Source organism: Ranitomeya variabilis, chromosome 3 (assembly GCF_051348905.1).
Source record: "Ranitomeya variabilis isolate aRanVar5 chromosome 3, aRanVar5.hap1, whole genome shotgun sequence".
Taxonomy (NCBI): domain Eukaryota; kingdom Metazoa; phylum Chordata; class Amphibia; order Anura; family Dendrobatidae; genus Ranitomeya; species Ranitomeya variabilis.
Genome location: NC_135234.1, coordinates 164,124,825 through 164,143,827, shown reverse-complemented (window position 1 = coordinate 164,143,827; position 19,003 = coordinate 164,124,825). Strand labels below are relative to the sequence as shown.

Below are 19,003 nucleotides of genomic sequence, written 5' to 3'. Positions count from 1 at the left end.
CGCTGTACTTCCTGCTGGGTTAAGCAGGTGACATTTAATGGGGAATTTTTATCACTAGTCATTTTGTCTGCCATGGGATTTTCTTTTGTAAATACTGATGAAAAAAAGTCATTTAGCATATTGGCTTTTTCCTCATCCTCATCCACCATTTCACCCAGACTATTTTTAAGGGGGCCAACACTGTCATTTTTTAGTTTCTTACTATTTATATAGTTAAAGAATATTTTGGGATTATTTTTACTCTCTCTGGCAATGAGTCTCTCTGTCTCAATCTTTGCTGCCTTGATTTGCTTTTTACAGAATTTATTTAATTTTCTGTATTTATTTAATGCCTCCTCACTACCTACTTCCTTTAATTCTCTAAATGCTTTCTTTTTGTCCCTTATTGCACCCCTTACAGCTCTATTTAGCCATATTGGTTTCCTCCTATTTCTAGTATGTTTATTCCCATACGGTATATACTGTGCACAGGTCCTATCCAGGATGCTAATAAATGTCTCCCATTTTCTTTGTGTATTTTTGTGTCTCAGGATATCGTCCCAGTTAATTGCACCAAGATCCTCTCTCATCCGTTGGAAATTTGCCCTCCTGAAGTTTAGTGTCCTTGTCACCCCCCTACTACCCATCTTATTAAAGGATACATGAAAACTTATTATTTTGTGATCACTATTCCCCAAGTGACCCCCAACCCTTATATTTGATATGCGGTCTGGCCTGTTGGTTAATATTAGGTCTAGCAGTGCCCCCCTCCTTGTTGGGTCCTGAACCAGTTGTGAAAGGTAATTGTCTCTCATAGTTGTCAAAAACCGATTACCTTTGCTGGAACTGCAGGTTTCTGTTCCCCAATCTATTTCAGGGTAGTTGAAGTCCCCCATAATAATGACTTCTCCTTGAGTCGCAGCTTCATCTATTTGCTTTACGAGGATATTCTCCATTGCTTCCATTAGTTTTGGAGATTTATAACAAACCCCTATCAGTAATTTATTATTTTTTCCCCCTCCCCTTATCTCCACCCACAGGGACTCTACATTTTCATTAAATTCACCTATATTATCACGCAGGATGGGTTTTAAGGAAGATTTTACATATAGACACACCCCTCCCCCTCGCTTATCTGTACGGTCATTTCTGAACAGGCTATAGCCCTGCAAGTTAACAGCCCAGTCATGGCTCTCATCCAGCCACGTCTCAGATATCCCCACCATGTCATAATTATGCTCCAACAACATTAGTTCTAATTCATCCATTTTGTTGGCGAGGCTTCTGGCATTAGTATACATGCACTTGATGTTACTCTCTGTACCTCTATTCTTTCTTAAATTACTAACTGTTCTAACCCCACCCCCCATGCCACCGCCACCCCCAACTTCCTTATTTGTGCCCAGGTCTCTATCTGCACTATCTTCCCCTCCTATAAAATGAATACCCTCCCCCCCATTCCCTAGTTTAAACACTCCTCCAACCTTCTAACCATTTTCTCCCCCAGCACAGCTGCACCTTCCCCATTGAGGTGCAGCCCGTCCCTAGCGTAGAGCCTGTAGCCAACTGAGAAGTCGGCCCAGTTCTGCAGGAACCCAAACCCCTCCTTCCTACACCAATTCTTGAGCCACTTATTAACCTCCCTAATCTCCCGTTGCCTCTCTGGCGTGGCACGTGGTACAGGCAGTATTTCGGAAAATACCACGTTGGAGGTCCTTGCTTTCAGCTTGCAGCCTAATTCCCTGAAATCATCTTTAAGGACCTTCCACCTACCTCTAACTTTGTCATTTGTGCCAATGTGCACCATGACCGCTGGGTCCTCACCAGCCCCTCCCAGTAATCTGTCCACCCGATCAGCGATGTGTCGGACTCGAGCGCCAGGTAGGCAGCACACCGTCCGACGATCCCTGTCTTTGTGACAGATTGCCCTATCTGTTCCCCTAATAATTGAGTCCCCCACTACCAGCACCTGTCTGGCCTGCCCTGCTCTCCTATTTCCCCCCTTACTGGAGCAGTCACTCCTCCGGCTTTCAGAGGACATGCCTGGCTGCAGCAGTGCTACCCCTGTACTGGCACCCCCCTCATCTGCCAACTTAGCAAACTGATTGGGGTGTGCCAGATCAGGACTAGCCTCCCTTGTACTCTTCCCTCTACCCCGCCTTCTATCTGTCACCCAGCTAACTGCCACACTGTCCTGCAGCTCCATCCTACCATCCCCCTCCTCATCTATCCCATTGAGCGTCTGCTCTGTGAGCAGAAGACTCCTCTCCATATTGTCTATGGATCTCAGTGTTGCCAGCTGCACATTTAGATCCAGTATCTGGGTTTCCAAATGCACAATGTGCTCACATCTCGCACAGCAGTATGCACCCTCGACCGGCTGGTCAAGGACTGCATACATGTGGCGCTGTCCTGCATTAGGAGGAATCCAGGGACAACCGCACCAGCATATGGTCTGACAAGGGGTCTGAGGATCTCATCCCAGTACCTAATGGCAGTCAGGCTACCTCTGGTGAGCACATGGAGGGCTGTGCAGCCCTCCAAAGAAATGCCACCCCACACCATTACCGACCCACTGCCAAACCGGTCATGCTAAAGGATGTTGCAGGCAGAAGATCGCTTTCCACAGTGTCTCTAGACTCTGTCATGTCTGTCACATGTGCTCAGTGTGAAACTGCTTTCATCTGAGAAGAGCACAGGGCGCCAGTGGCAAATTTGCCAATCCTGGTGTTCTGTGGCAAATGCCAAGTGTACTGCATGGTGTTGGGCTGTGAGCACAACCCCCATCTGTGGACGTTAGGCACTCAGACCATCCTCATGGAGTTGGTTTCTAACCATTTGTGCAGACACATGCACATTTGTGGCCTGCTGGAGGTCATTTTGCAGGGCTCTGGTAGTGCTCCTCCTGTTCCTCCTTGCATAAAGGCTGAGGCAGCGGTCCTGCTGCTGGGTCATTGCCCTCCTATGGCCCCCTCCACGTCTTCTGGTGTACTGGCCTGTCTCCTGGTAGTGCCTCCAGCCTCTGGACACTACACTGACAGACACAGCTAACCTTCTTGCCACAGCTCACATTGATGTGCCATCCTCGAAAAGCTGCACTACCTGAGCCACTTGTGTGGGTTGTAGAGTCCGTCTCATGCTACCACGAGTGTGAAAGCACAACCAACATTCAAAAGTGACCAAAACATCAGCCAGAAAGCATTGGTACTGAGATGTGGTCTGTGGTCCCCGCCTGCAGAATCACTCCTTTATAGGGGGTGACTTGATAATTGCCAATAATTTCCATCTGTTGTCTATTCCATTTGCACAACAGCATGTGAAATTGATTGTCAAACAGTGTTGCTTCCTAAGTGGACAGCTTGATTTCACAGAAGTTTGATTTACTTGGAGTTATATTCTGTTGATTAAGGGTTCCCTTTATTTTTTTGAGCAGTGTATATATACAGTGTGTGTATATATATATATATATATATATATATATATATATATATATATATATATATATATATCTCTCTAATATATAATTGCTAGAATACTACTTCCTGCAATTTGTGCCAACTTCCGTGGCTTTGTCCGGAGCTAATGTCCGGAGATAATATCCGGAGCTAATGTCCGGAGCTAATGTCCGGAGATAAGTGACGTCACCAGTGTCCTACACCCAGGCAGAGCACAGAGGCCCCAGGCAGCATATGGGGCCCCAGGCAGAGCACAGTGGCCCCAGGCAGAGCACAGGGGCCCCAGGCAGCATATGGGGCCCCAGGCAGAGCACAGTGGTCCCAGGCAGAGCACAGGGGCCCCAGGCAGCCTATGGGGCCCCAGGCAGAGCACAGTGGCCCCAGGCAGAACATGGGGCCCCAGGCAGAGCACAGGGGCCCCAGGCAGCATATGGGGACCCAGGCAGAGCACAGTGGTCCCAGGTAGAGCACAGGGGCCCCAGGCAGCATATGGGGCCCCAGGCAGAGCACAGTGGCCCCAGGCAGAGCACAGGGGCCCCAGGCAGAACATGGGGCCCCAGGCAGAGCACAGGGGCCCCAGGCAGCATATGGGGCCCCAGGCAGAGCACAGGGGCCCCAGGCAGCATATGGGGCCCCAGGCAGAGCACAGCGATATTTTGGACCACTGTGCGGTGTTTCAGACTCCCTGTGTGATATCACGTCTGGGGCCCTGTTCTTATGTATATTAAAGATTAAAGTAACGTATATTAAAGTATATTATAGATCAAATTTGACACGTTTATGAGCACCATTGAGTGATATACTCAAGAATGACATAATTTTTCAACATTTTATGGTTTCAAACTGTAAACACTCAGAGTTTTTTTTACTTCAACCAGAAAACCTTAACGGTTCATAAAAAACTTGACTGTTCAGGATATGATAAAAGTCATAGTATTCTGAATCTTTAACTTATAAAGATACCTTTACATGGGGTGATTATTGGTTCCAGAGAGGCTTTCGGCCGATAATCGTACACATGGCTGGTGACAGGACAATACAATATAAACGTTCAAAGGTAAACACTGATAACATTAAAATCTAATATATAATTGCCTAGAATACTACTTCCGGCAATTTGTGCCAACTTCCGTGGCTTTGTCCGGAGATAATGTCTGGAGATAAGTGACGTCACCAGCGTCCTACACCCGCTCAGGGTGGACAAAGATATATGCCTTCGTGGTGCGCGGCACTTTTCTGATTGGTTGCCGCCTGCCGCGAGCGACCAATCAGAAATGTGCCGTACTGTCAAGAATTGTCAAGAGCTGGTGAGTGCAGCCATTTTTTGTTCTTTCTTACTATTATTTATTAATTGTATTATTCTTACATTTGAATAAATAAAGTATATATGGATTCTAGACTCCCGATTCTTTAGAATCGGGCTGCCATCTAGTATATATATATATATAAACAGCTGAAGATGTTATGAAAAACCTATTTTACCCATAACGGTTTCTCACTGACCACTCCAGTGGTGCACCTGGTCTTTGCTTACATCAAACTGGAATGTGATTTTTTTTCAGCCAATCAGAAATTGCAGTGGCCATGTGCCATACAACTGTCATAATTGGTTTTATCACTGAGCAATGATGTAGGAATGGTGGTGGTGATGTCCTACTCCTTGATACCCCAAATGGTTAAATGTTTTGTATTAATGCATGTTGTCAAGGGTAACACCCACTGGGGCTGCAGTCTAGCCTAGATATGCCCAGTTTGTGGATCGGGGACTAAGAGTTAGTGCCATGTTCAGGAAGTGATAGTTCAATGGAGAGGAGTTGTGCAAAGTGACAGCAGCAGTCGCAGGCACTAGGTTGCTAGGGGCAAAGTGGGCCTAATACTCAGTGCAGTGGATGGCCAAAGAACCCTTCCATGTGAATCCGTCTGCTGACCTGGAAACCTCGAGATGGATGTCAAGGTCTGTGAAGTTACAGGGAAAGATCGACTCAAACTCTAAGAGGTGGGAGGTGATGCAATCTGGGTGCACTGCTAGTGTTGGAGAAGAATTCCTAGTGCTAGAGAAGTTAACAAGAGGGACACTTTACCCATGTGGAGAACCAGGGCTGAAGTTTTGTCCGGTACCTGTTGGAAAGTCACCAATCCATCGGGCCTTATCCTTTATGTCGTTTTGTAAAGACTGCCAGTTGTCAAGTAAAAATTAGATTGTTTTTACGAATCCTGTGTCCCCTGGATTGATTGCTGCCAAGGTTCCAGAAGAGAAAAACCTGGAGCCAATGAAAGCCTGTGAGCCAGGAGTAAGTGTGATGTACCCCACACACAGCAGCACACCAAGACGGGGGCACATGTTTTATGCAGAGTTCCAGAGCAAGTGGAAGCAGCAGTTCATCCATGACTACCTCGCTTGGGCCCTTAACAATGATGCAAATAGTATTGCACATGACTGCTGCTGTCACTGACTGACAGCAGTAGTCACATGCTGGCTGTTTGTAAACAGAGACCAGGATCAACAGCAGCAGCTGTTGCAAATTAGTAACATGATTTTACATTGCAACAAAACTCTTGTGACTACATTGATAAATCATCCATAAGTGTTTAGGTTTATATTCACATGGAAGCTTTCGACATGGATTTTTCTGGATTAAAAATCTACATATAAAGTACTTAAAAAAACATACAATTTTTTTGGGGAGGGGGATTGTGCTGTTGTTTTTTCTGCTTCAGTACATTGAGTAGTCAGATTTAAATAGGGTTTATTTTTCAAGCAGAATTGCGTAAAGAATTCACATGCTGCTTGTTTTTCCACGTGAAATAAAAAGATTGCACCATGTGAAATATGGGCATAGTTTTCCCATTTAACATGAAATGGAAGTTTATTTTGAGAGTATTTGAAGAGGCTTTTCATGTGGATTTTGAGCAGAATATGTTCCCATATCTATAATACCCATTGTGTGAATATACCATAAGCAAAAAAGAATAAAAAACAAAACAAATTAAAAACTATTGAAACAACATGCAGTTTTTTTTAAAATTCGCTGTGTGTTCTGTGTTTTTAGCCAGTATTAAGCATTACTTGTTATTACAGGAAAAAAAAATAAACAGGGATTTTTATAACACATCCACTTAATGGATCGCACATAGTGAACAAAGAAAAATGTGCCGCGTTTCTGCCATGTAAAGTGCCCATGATTGTTCTCATTAGTTCCATAAACCGCAAAACTCATGGGTTTCAAAATTTTTATTTTAAGTAAAAAAACTGAATATGTGCAGTTAAACCAATAATACCTCACCCGAATAGTATGTGTTCGTCCACCAACTCTGTCCTGAGCCTCCAACACAATGACATTGAGTCCTTCCTTTGCCAGCAGTTTAGCAGCTGAAAGGCCTGAAAAAAATAGACAAAACCAATTACAAACTTTACACATTCACGAACAATTAGGAAATGTGAAGTATTTGGTGTAGTGTACTGTAATTCAGATAATTTATTGTGTAGTACTGTAGATACTGTGACAAAGTCACTGGCAAAGTGCTGGAGGGGAGATACGTTTCACTGAGGCTATTCAGTGATCTGAAACCCAGAAGTTTCCTCCAGCACACTATGTGTTGAGATAGGTTAATCGGCCATTTTAAGGCCTGAGTTTTTGTGAGCAACCATAGATTAGGTGGGAGGTTGGCCACCAGGCCTCCAGAGGCATTCGGTGTTCAGTGAGTCTGGAGCCGGCAGCTCTGGAGAAGTGGTTTTTGGAACCGGGCTGGCGGATCCCAGCAGCTGCAGAGACTGTATACAATTTTGTTTTGTTTCTTTTTCTGTTTTGCCCAAGGGGCCATGTTTATTTTTACTTCACATTGGTTTATTCCACCTGTCTAATAAACCAGCAAAAGATTTAATGAGACAGTGTACTTGTATCTACCTGCGTATGCAGGTGATGTTCCACAATACATATTAGTCTCATTATGGGATTCTGTAATTGTAGATACTAGTTTATTTCTATCTGATACCGACTGCTTCCATGTTTGGTACTACTTGTTCTGTTCTTTTGCAGTTTAGTTTTGTTATAAGATGAATCATCAATTACATTGACATTTTAAATGGTTCCCATACCAGTAGCTAGGGTGTGATCATTCATGTGTATCCTCATCCACAGACATTGAGGGAATTGAGTTCAGTAATTGGACAGACCACTGTTTTTCATCTTCTTAGACTCTTGTGAGAGCAGGATTAATTTATCTGTCCTGACTCCATTGTGGTTGTTCTACATGCATCTCATTTCTCTCCAAAATGGATTCTCAGGAATTTCGTTAACAGGACTTAGAGATAACGTAGCAAAGTGAAAGTAAGAGGTACCACACCTAAACTCTTCAGCTGGGTGTCGACATTATTAACTTTAACCAATTAGATGTATGTATGCTAATGCCAGCATATATGTAGAGATAAGCTGAGCCGATTATATTGTTACAATGTATGTCCATTATAAACCTATTTAAACCCTGACTGATGATATAACAAAGAGAGTTCTGCTTAGATACATAAGAGTGTTCTGCATGGTACTTCTCTAATGTACGTATTTAGATTTTACAATTTAATTTGGAGCAGGTACAACATATCAGAACGTCCCACATTATGTGGTGAAGACACTCTCTGTTGCTGCCAGAGGATTGGAGGATAGCTCACTTGGTATTTAAGAAATGTAAGAGGGTGGATACAGGCAACTACAGGCAACTACCGTCCGGTACGTCTGACATCAGTATTGTGCAAAGTTTTTGAGGGGATTATAAGAGATGACCTGCAGAAATATATTGCAGAGAATAATATAATAACTGACAGCCAGCATGGATTCATGAAGAATAAGTCGTGTCTAACTAACATGAAGACACAAAAGAGCACAGTGAGGTCAAAAATACTCTGTTGTAAAAAAAAAAAAAAAAAATCACAGTAATCAGCAAGTGCTAGTCAAAAGATGTAATTTCCTTATTTAGTTGGTATTTAGTTGATACATTTTTTTGCAAAAAAATGTATACTAAGCTGCTCCACCAAATCGTCAAGGTATACCCTTATAGAGCAGTCCTAACTAATGTATAGAATCCCTATCTGATGTATTTAAAACCTGATCATCTGTATAGTACCTGTATAAGCAGGGTTCAGAGAAGGACTATCCATGCGGACATGCAGGATGGAACAGCTTAAATGCAAATGACCCACAGAGGAGTGGTGGACTCCCCAGTCTTGTAGAAACAAGAGAACAATTATAGAACCAGAAACACATGGGCCACTTGCACATTGAACAAGTCTGTAGGAACCTGTTCACACCACCAGAAAACTTGAAGACACAAAAGAGCACAGTGAGGTCAAAAATACTCTGTTGTAAAAAAAAAAATCACAGTAATCAGCAAGTGCTAGTCAAAAGATGTAAGGAAAACAGGGTATTTAGTTGATACGTTTTTTTGCAAAAAAATGTATACTAAGCTGCTCCACCAAATCGTCAAGGTATACCCTTATAGAGCAGTCCTAACTAATGTATAGAATCCCTATCTGATGTATTTAAAACCTGATCATCTGTATAGTACCTGTATAAGCAGGGTTCAGAGAAGGACTATCCATGTGGACATGCAGGATGGAACAGCTTAAATGCAAATGACCCACAGAGGAGTGGTGGACTCCCCAGTCTTGTAGAAACAAGAGAACAATTATAGAACCAGAAACACATGGGCCACTTGCACATTGAACAAGTCTGTAGGAACCTGTTCACACCACCAGAAAACTTGAAGACACAAAAGAGCACAGTGAGGTCAAAAATACTCTGTTGTAAAAAAAAAAAATCACAGTAATCAGCAAGTGCTAGTCAAAAGATGTAAGGAAAACAGGGTATTTAGTTGATCTCACTGTGCTCTTTTGTGTCTTCAAGTTTTCTGGTGGTGTGAACAGGTTCCTACAGACTTGTTCAATGTGCAAGTGGCCCATGTGTTTCTGGTTCTATAATTGTTCTCTTGTTTCTACAAGACTGGGGAGTCCACCACTCCTCTGTGGGTCATTTGCATTTAAGCTGTTCCATCCTGCATGTCCACATGGATAGTCCTTCTCTGAACCCTGCTTATACAGGTACTATACAGATGATCAGGTTTTAAATACATCAGATAGGGATTCTATACATTAGTTAGGACTGCTCTATAAGGGTATACCTTGACGATTTGGTGGAGCAGCTTAGTATACATTTTTTTGCAAAAAAACGTGTCAACTAAATACCCTGTTTTCCTTACATCTTTTGACTAGCACTTGCTGATTACTGTGATTTTTTTTTTTACAACAGAGTATTTTTGACCTCACTGTGCTCTTTTGTGTCTTCAAGTTTTCTGGTGGTGTGAACAGGTTCCTACAGACTTGTTCAATGTGCAAGTGGCCCATGTGTTTCTGGTTCTATAATTGTTCTCTTGTTTCTACAAGACTGGGGAGTCCACCACTCCTCTGTGGGTCATTTGCATTTAAGCTGTTCCATCCTGCATGTCCACATGGATAGTCCTTCTCTGAACCCTGCTTATACAGGTACTATACAGATGATCAGGTTTTAAATATATCAGATAGGGATTCTATACATTAGTTAGGACTGCTCTATAAGGGTATACCTTGACGATTTGGTGGAGCAGCTTAGTATACATTTTTTTGCAAAAAAACGTATCAACTAAATACCCTGTTTTCCTTACATCTTTTGACTAGCACTTGCTGATTACTGTGATTTTTTTTTTTTTACAACAGAGTATTTTTGACCTCACTGTGCTCTTTTGTGTCTTCAAGTTTTCTGGTGGTGTGAACAGGTTCCTACAGACTTGTTCAATGTGCAAGTGGCCCATGTGTTTCTGGTTCTATAATTGTTCTCTTGTTTCTACAAGACTGGGAAGTCCACCACTCCTCTGTGGGTCATTTGCATTTAAGCTGTTCCATCCTGCATGTCCACATGGATAGTCCTTCTCTGAACCCTGCTTATACAGGTACTATACAGATGATCAGGTTTTAAATACATCAGATAGGGATTCTATACATTAGTTAGGACTGCTCTATAAGGGTATACCTTGACGATTTGGTGGAGCAGCTTAGTATACATTTTTTTGCAAAAAAACGTATCAACTAAATACCCTGTTTTCCTTACATCTTTTGACTAGCACTTGCTGATTACTGTGATTTTTTTTTTTTACAACAGAGTATTTTTGACCTCACTGTGCTCTTTTGTGTCTTCAAGTTTTCTGGTGGTGTGAACAGGTTCCTACAGACTTGTTCAATGTGCAAGTGGCCCATGTGTTTCTGGTTCTATAATTGTTCTCTTGTTTCTACAAGACTGGGGAGTCCACCACTCCTGTTGTGAATTTACTTTTTGCTCCCTCTAGTGGTTACTAGTTTTTTGACTCTGGTTTTTCTGTCATTCCTTTTATCCGCACCTGGGTCGTTAGTTAAGGGTGTTGCTATTTAAGCTCCCTGGACCTTCAGTTCAATGCCTGGCAACGTAGTTATCAGAGCTAGTCTGCTGTGCTCTTGTCTACTGATCCTGGTTCCAGTTATATCAGCTAAGTCCGCTTTTTGCTTTTTGCTATTTTGTTTTGGTTTTGTATTTTTGTCCAGCTTGTTCCAAATATATATCCTGACCTTTGCTGGAAGCTCTAGGGGGCTGGTGTTCTCCCCCCGGACCGTTAGACGGTTCGGGGGTTCTTGAATTTCCAGTGTGGATTTAGATAGGGTTTTTGTTGACCATATAAGTTACCTTTCTTTATTCTGCTATCAGTAAGCGGGCCTCTCTGTGCTAAACCTGGTTCATTTCTGTGTTTGTCATTTCCTCTTACCTCACCGTTATTATTTGTGGGGGGCTTCTATCCAGCTTTGGGGTCCCCTTCTCTGGAGGCAAGAAAGGTCTTTTGTTTTCCTCTGCTAGGGGTAGCTAGATTCTCCGGCTGGAGCGTGTCATCTAGAATCAACGTAGGAATGATCCCCGGCTACTTCTAGTGTTGGCGTTAGGAGTAGATATATGGTCAACCCAGCTACCACTGCCCTATGAGCTGGATTTTTGTATTCTGCAGACTTCCACGTTCCTCTGAGACCCTCGCCATTGGGGTCATAACAGTTTGCCAGGCCAGTATTAAATGTTTAATGCATTGCAGAAGAGGGATTATAAGAAAGAAGATTCTGAGTTTTTTTTTTTTTTTTTTTTTCTTCTTCCCCTTTACCTCAGAGTGGCTATGCTTGCTGCAGACATGAATGTCCAGACCTTGATTACAAGTGTGGACCAGCTGGCTACTCGTGTGCAGGGCATACAAGACTATGTTATCAGTAATCCTAGGTCAGAACCTAAAATACCGATTCCTGAACTGTTTTCCGGAGACAGGTTTAAGTTTAGGAATTTTGTGAATAATTGTAAATTGTTTTTGTCCCTGAGACCCTGTTCATCTGGAGACTCTGCTCAGCAAGTAAAAATTGTTATTTCGTTCTTACGGGGCGACCCTCAGGATTGGGCTTTTTCGCTGGCGCCAGGAGATCCGGCATTGGCTGATATTAATGCGTTTTTTCTGGCGCTCGGTTTACTTTATGAGGAACCCAATCTTGAGATTCAGGCAGAAAAGGCCTTGCTGGCTATGTCTCAGGGGCAGGACGAGGCTGAAGTGTACTGCCAAAAATTTCGGAAATGGTCCGTGCTGACACATTGGAACGAGTGTGCACTGGCCGCTAATTTTAGAAATGGCCTTTCTGAAGCCATTAAGAATGTTATGGTGGGTTTTCCCATTCCCACAGGTCTGAATGATACTATGGCACTGGCTATTCAAATTGACCGGCGGTTGCGGGAGCGCAAAACCGCAAATTCCCTCATGGTGTTGTCTGAACAGACACCTAATTCGGTGCAATGTGATAGAAAAACCGCAAATTCCCTCATGGTGTTGTCTGAACAGACACCTGATTTAATGCAATGTGATAGAATCCTGACTAGAAATGAGCGGAAAATTCATAGACGCCGGAATGGCTTGTGCTACTACTGTGGTGATTCTACACATGTTATCTCAGCATGCTCTAAACGTATAGCTAAGGTTGTTAGTCCTGTCACCGTTGGTAATTTGCAACCTAAATTTATTCTGTCTGTAACTTTGATTTGCTCACTGTCGTCTTTTCCTGTCATGGCGTTTGTAGATTCAGGTGCTGCCCTGAGTCTTATGGATCTGTCATTTGCTAAGCACTGTGGTTTTACTCTTGAACCATTAGAAAATCCTATTCCTCTTAGGGGTATTGATGCTACGCCATTGGCAGCAAATAAACCGCAGTATTGGACACAGGTTACCATGTGCATGACTCCTGAACACCGCGAGGTGATACGTTTCCTGGTTTTACATAAAATGCATGATTTGGTTGTTTTAGGGCTGCCATGGTTACAGACCCATAATCCAGTCCTGGACTGGAAGGCTATGTCAGTCTCAAGTTGGGGCTGTCGTGGTATTCATGGGGATTCCCTGCCTGTGTCTATTGCTTCTTCTACGCCTTCGGAAGTTCCGGAGTATTTGTCTGATTATCAGGATGTCTTCAGTGAGTCTGAGTCCAGTGCACTGCCTCCTCATAGGGACTGTGACTGTGCTATAGATTTGATCCCAGGCAGTAAATTTCCTAAGGGAAGACTGTTTAATCTGTCGGTACCTGAACATACCGCTATGCGTTCATATATCAAGGAGTCTCTAGAGAAAGGACATATTCGTCCGTCTTCTTCCCCTCTTGGTGCGGGATTCTTTTTTGTGGCAAAAAAGGACGGATCTTTGAGACCTTGTATTGATTATCGGCTTTTAAATAAGATCACTGTCAAATTTCAGTATCCTTTACCGCTGTTGTCTGACTTGTTTGCCCGGATTAAAGGTGCCAAGTGGTTCACCAAGATAGATCTTCGTGGTGCGTACAACCTTGTGCGCATTAAGCAAGGTGATGAATGGAAAACCGCATTCAATACGCCCGAAGGTCATTTTGAGTACTTGGTGATGCCTTTTGGGCTCTCCAATGCGCCTTCAGTTTTTCAGTCCTTTATGCATGACATTTTCCGGAAGTATCTGGATAAATTTTTGATTGTTTATCTGGATGATATTTTGGTTTTTTCTGATAATTGGGATTCGCATGTGGAGCAGGTCAGGTTGGTCTTTAAAATTTTGCGTGAAAATTCTTTGTTTGTCAAGGGCTCAAAGTGTCTCTTTGGTGTACAGAAGGTTCCCTTTTTGGGGTTCATTTTTTCCCCTTCTGCTGTGGAGATGGACCCAGTCAAGGTCCGAGCTATTCTTGATTGGACTCAGCCCTCGTCAGTTAAGAGTCTACAGAAGTTCTTGGGTTTCGCTAACTTCTACCGTCGTTTTATCGCTAATTTTTCTAGCATTGTGAAACCTTTGACGGATATGACCAAGAAGGGCTCCGATGTAGCTAACTGGGCTCCTGCTGCCGTGGAGGCTTTCCAGGAGTTGAAACGCCGGTTTACTTCGGCGCCTGTTTTGTGCCAGCCCGATGTCTCACTTCCCTTTCAGGTTGAGGTGGATGCTTCAGAGATTGGAGCAGGGGCCGTTTTGTCGCAGAGAGGCCCTGGTTGCTCTGTTATGAAACCTTGTGCCTTTTTCTCTAGGAAGTTTTCGCCTGCCGAGCGAAATTATGATGTGGGCAATCGGGAGTTGTTGGCCATGAAATGGGCATTTGAGGAGTGGCGTCATTGGCTCGAGGGTGCTAAGCATCGTGTGGTGGTCTTGACTGATCACAAAAATCTGATGTATCTCGAGTCTGCTAAACGCCTTAATCCGAGACAGGCCCGCTGGTCATTGTTTTTCTCCCGCTTTGATTTTGTTGTCTCGTATTTACCAGGTTCAAAGAATGTGAAGGCCGATGCTCTTTCTAGGAGCTTTGTGCCTGATGCTCCTGGAGTCGCTGATCCTGTTGGTATTCTTAAAGATGGAGTTATCTTGTCAGCTATTTCTCCGGATCTGCGACGTGTGTTGCAGAGATTTCAGGCTGATAGGCCTGAGTCTTGTCCACCTGACAGACTGTTTGTCCCGGATAAGTGGACCAGCAGAGTCATTTCCGAGGTTCATTCCTCGGTGTTGGCAGGTCACCCGGGAATTTTTGGCACCAGAGATCTGGTGGCCAGGTCCTTTTGGTGGCCTTCCTTGTCAAGGGATGTGCGGTCATTTGTGCAGTCCTGTGGGACTTGTGCTCGAGCTAAGCCTTGCTGTTCTCGTGCCAGCGGTTTGCTCTTGCCCTTGCCTGTCCCGAAGAGACCTTGGACACATATCTCCATGGATTTCATTTCTGATCTTCCGCTATCCCAGGGCATGTCCGTTATCTGGGTGATATGTGATCGCTTCTCAAAGATGGTCCATTTGGTTCCTTTGCCTAAGCTGCCTTCCTCTTCCGATCTGGTTCCTGTGTTTTTCCAGAACGTGGTTCGTTTGCACGGCATCCCTGAGAATATTGTGTCAGACAGAGGATCCCAGTTCGTTTCCAGATTCTGGCGATCCTTTTGTAGTAGGATGGGCATTGATTTGTCGTTTTCGTCTGCTTTCCATCCTCAGACTAATGGACAGACGGAGCGAACCAATCAGACTTTGGAGGCTTATTTGAGGTGTTTTGTCTCTGCTGATCAGGACGATTGGGTGACATTCTTGCCGTTGGCTGAGTTTGCCCTTAATAATCGGGCTAGTTCCGCCACCTTGGTTTCGCCTTTTTTCTGCAACTCTGGTTTCCATCCTCGCTTTTCTTCGGGTCATGTGGAGCCTTCTGACTGTCCTGGGGTGGATTCTGTGGTGGATAGGTTGCAGCGGATCTGGAATCATGTGGTGGACAACTTGAAGTTGTCACAGGAGAGGGCTCAGCGCTTTGCCAACCGCCGCCGCGGTGTGGGTCCCCGACTACGCGTTGGGGATTTGGTATGGCTTTCTTCCCGCTTTGTTCCTATGAAGGTCTCCTCTCCCAAATTTAAACCTCGTTTTATTGGGCCTTACAAGATATTGGAAATCCTTAATCCTGTATCTTTTCGTCTGGATCTTCCTGTGTCGTTTGCTATTCACAATGTATTTCATAGGTCCTTGTTGCGGCGGTACATTGTGCCTATAGTTCCTTCTGCTGAGCCTCCTGCTCCGGTGTTGGTTGAGGGCGAGTTGGAGTACGTGGTGGAGAAGATCTTGGATTCTCGCCTCTCCAGGCGGAGGCTTCAGTACCTGGTCAAGTGGAAGGGCTATGGTCAGGAGGATAATTCCTGGGTGGTCGCCTCTGATGTTCATGCGGCCGATTTAGTTCGTGCCTTTCATGCCGCTCATCCTGATCGCCCTGGTGGTCGTGGTGAGGGTTCGGTGACCCCTCACTAAGGGGGGGGTACTGTTGTGAATTTACTTTTTGCTCCCTCTAGTGGTTACTAGTTTTTTGACTCTGGTTTTTCTGTCATTCCTTTTATCCGCACCTGGGTCGTTAGTTAAGGGTGTTGCTATTTAAGCTCCCTGGACCTTCAGTTCAATGCCTGGCAACGTAGTTATCAGAGCTAGTCTGCTGTGCTCTTGTCTACTGATCCTGGTTCCAGTTATATCAGCTAAGTCCGCTTTTTGCTTTTTGCTATTTTGTTTTGGTTTTGTATTTTTGTCCAGCTTGTTCCAAATATATATCCTGACCTTTGCTGGAAGCTCTAGGGGGCTGGTGTTCTCCCCCCGGACCGTTAGACGGTTCGGGGGTTCTTGAATTTCCAGTGTGGATTTTGATAGGGTTTTTGTTGACCATATAAGTTACCTTTCTTTATTCTGCTATCAGTAAGCGGGCCTCTCTGTGCTAAACCTGGTTCATTTCTGTGTTTGTCATTTCCTCTTACCTCACCGTTATTATTTGTGGGGGGCTTCTATCCAGCTTTGGGGTCCCCTTCTCTGGAGGCAAGAAAGGTCTTTTGTTTTCCTCTGCTAGGGGTAGCTAGATTCTCCGGCTGGAGCGTGTCATCTAGAATCAACGTAGGAATGATCCCCGGCTACTTCTAGTGTTGGCGTTAGGAGTAGATATATGGTCAACCCAGCTACCACTGCCCTATGAGCTGGATTTTTGTATTCTGCAGACTTCCACGTTCCTCTGAGACCCTCGCCATTGGGGTCATAACACACTCCTCTGTGGGTCATTTGCATTTAAGCTGTTCCATCCTGCATGTCCACATGGATAGTCCTTCTCTGAACCCTGCTTATACAGGTACTATACAGATGATCAGGTTTTAAATACATCAGATAGGGATTCTATACATTAGTTAGGACTGCTCTATAAGGGTATACCTTGACGATTTGGTGGAGCAGCTTAGTATACATTTTTTTGCAAAAAAACGTATCAACTAAATACCCTGTTTTCCTTACATCTTTTGACTAGCACTTGCTGATTACTGTGATTTTTTTTTTTACAACAGAGTATTTTTGACCTCACTGTGCTCTTTTGTGTCTTCAAGTTTTCTGGTGGTGTGAACAGGTTCCTACAGACTTGTTCAATGTGCAAGTGGCCCATGTGTTTCTGTGTCTAACTAACATGTTGGGTTTCTATGAGGAGCTGAGTGCAAATCTGGATGTAGAGTAGGTAATACGGTTAATGTGATTTTTGTGGACTTTGAAAAGGCACTTGATACTGTACCACATAACATCCTTATACTTAAGTTCCAGAAGCAGGGACTGGGGAACACTATATGCAGATAGGTAAAGAATTGGTTAAAAACAGGAAACAAAGTCGTCATAAATGGTACATTCTATAAACGATTCTTTCTAATCTCTTTATTAACCCATTTATGACCTTGGATGTCCTTTGATCAGCTGTCATGTGCCCAAAACAGTCGCTGGTGGAATCGCAAACCACCTGTGGCTGTTAATATGTTAAGTTCCGCTGTCAATCTCTGAGAGCGGCATTTAACTCACTTAAACCAGATGCACGTCATAAGACCCGCCCATCTGTGCTCCGTCACGTGATAGAGGGGTGCTAATGAGTTTACATGGCAGCCGAGGGTCTGCAGAAGACCCCCTTTCTTGTCATTGCAGATCTCCTATGAATTTCAGCCTGTGGCTCATGATGATGATTCCTGTGACATATAACAGGGCTGAAGGATGATTGGAGCTTCAAGTCTCCTAACGGGACTATTGTATAAAATAAAAGTAAAAAAATATTTTAATTATAAAAAAAGAATAAAATAAATAAATAATAATAAATACACATTTGGTATTTCTGATCTATCAAAATCTAAAGTAGAATAATCCGATCGGTAACAGAGTTACAAGAAAAAACAAAATGTCAGAACTACGTTGTTTTGCTCACCACAACATTGAAATAAAATGCCATAACAGGCCAACAAAATATCCTGCGTTCCTACAGCCCATCTTTGATAGGTTGGAGAGCAAGTGGTTGGAGAGCAAGATGGAAGACATTATTGCGAAGATTATGAAGATTAATGTGGATTTTACTGTGGAGGCAAATCATTTAAAAGCGATTGTTCTGGAGAAGGAGCGAGAGAGACAGCAGCGCATCATGCGTCAGCGGCGACGGTGTTTGTGGATACACCCCACCACAGCACAGAGAATGACGCGGGGAGTCTATTCAACTTTATACATGGAGCTATGAGGAAACCCTGAGAAGTTTTTCAGCTACTTGCGGATCAAAGCGGAGAACTTTGACGTATTTGTGGAATGGATTGGACACCTCATCGCAAGAAGTGATACTTATTGCTGCTTCTCCGTTTCACCGGCAGAGCGTCTGATGGTGACTCTTCGGTAAGCCATTTTTATTGTATCTCCTACTGTTAAAGCACAATTATAACTGTAATGTTGTTGCTGATAGTTTTTAAATATTATTTTTATTGTATCTCCTCTCCAACTGTTAAAGCTGACTTATAACTGTAAAGTTATTACTGGTATTTTGCACTAATTTTTGACTTTTTTTTTCACAGATTCCTTGCAACTGGAGAATCCTTTTTGTCACTCCGTTTCCAGTTCCCATACAAAATTGCCGTGTGCACTACTGGAAAGGAAGGTGCTAAGGTAGGTTCCCACACCTTCTTGAACTGTATAAAAAGAACCTAGCACTCAACTTGATGCTTTAGAGTGAATTTTTATTGTAGTGGTACTCAAACGTTTCGGTCCTACACCTGGACCTTCGTCAGTAACGTACTGTAGAGTATAGAGGGGGGACCAAGGGGTCAGTAGACACACAGGAGCGGCGTGAATAGCATCGACATCAAAAAATGGTCCAATGTATCCAGGACTTATAAGCAGGAGAAAAACCCCCAAGAATCTAGGCTGGTGAGCTCCCCCTATGTTTGGAAGTAGGGGACCCCCCTTAAAAAGACCAGTGAAGGGTAAAGTACATACCGTACTGTAGAGTATAGAGGGGGGACCAAGGGGTCAGTAGACACACAGGAGCGGCGTCTGTGGATGTGCAAAACGATCCCCCGGAGGGATATGTAAGATATGTAAAACGGTAGGTGGATGTGAAAAAGGGACATGAAGGATTGCTCATACCTTATATGAGAACCAAACCGGGGCGGTACTAAGGGTGTGCAAACAGAAAGAGCAGAGGGTTGGTTACCTCCTCGCCGTGG

The 19,003-nt window shown here is 43.8% G+C and overlaps 1 protein-coding gene across 2 annotated transcripts in view; it reads right to left on the bottom strand.

The window, feature by feature from the left end:
• Positions 1 to 19,003, bottom strand: part of LOC143815530 (amine oxidase [flavin-containing] A-like) — a 167,247-nt gene that overhangs the window by 124,063 nt on the left and 24,181 nt on the right. For both annotated transcript variants that reach the window (XM_077294819.1, XM_077294820.1), the window contains exon 2: positions 6,719 to 6,813. In XM_077294819.1, coding sequence (XP_077150934.1) covers positions 6,719 to 6,813 — 95 coding nt within the window. The remainder of the gene's footprint in view (positions 1 to 6,718; positions 6,814 to 19,003) is intronic.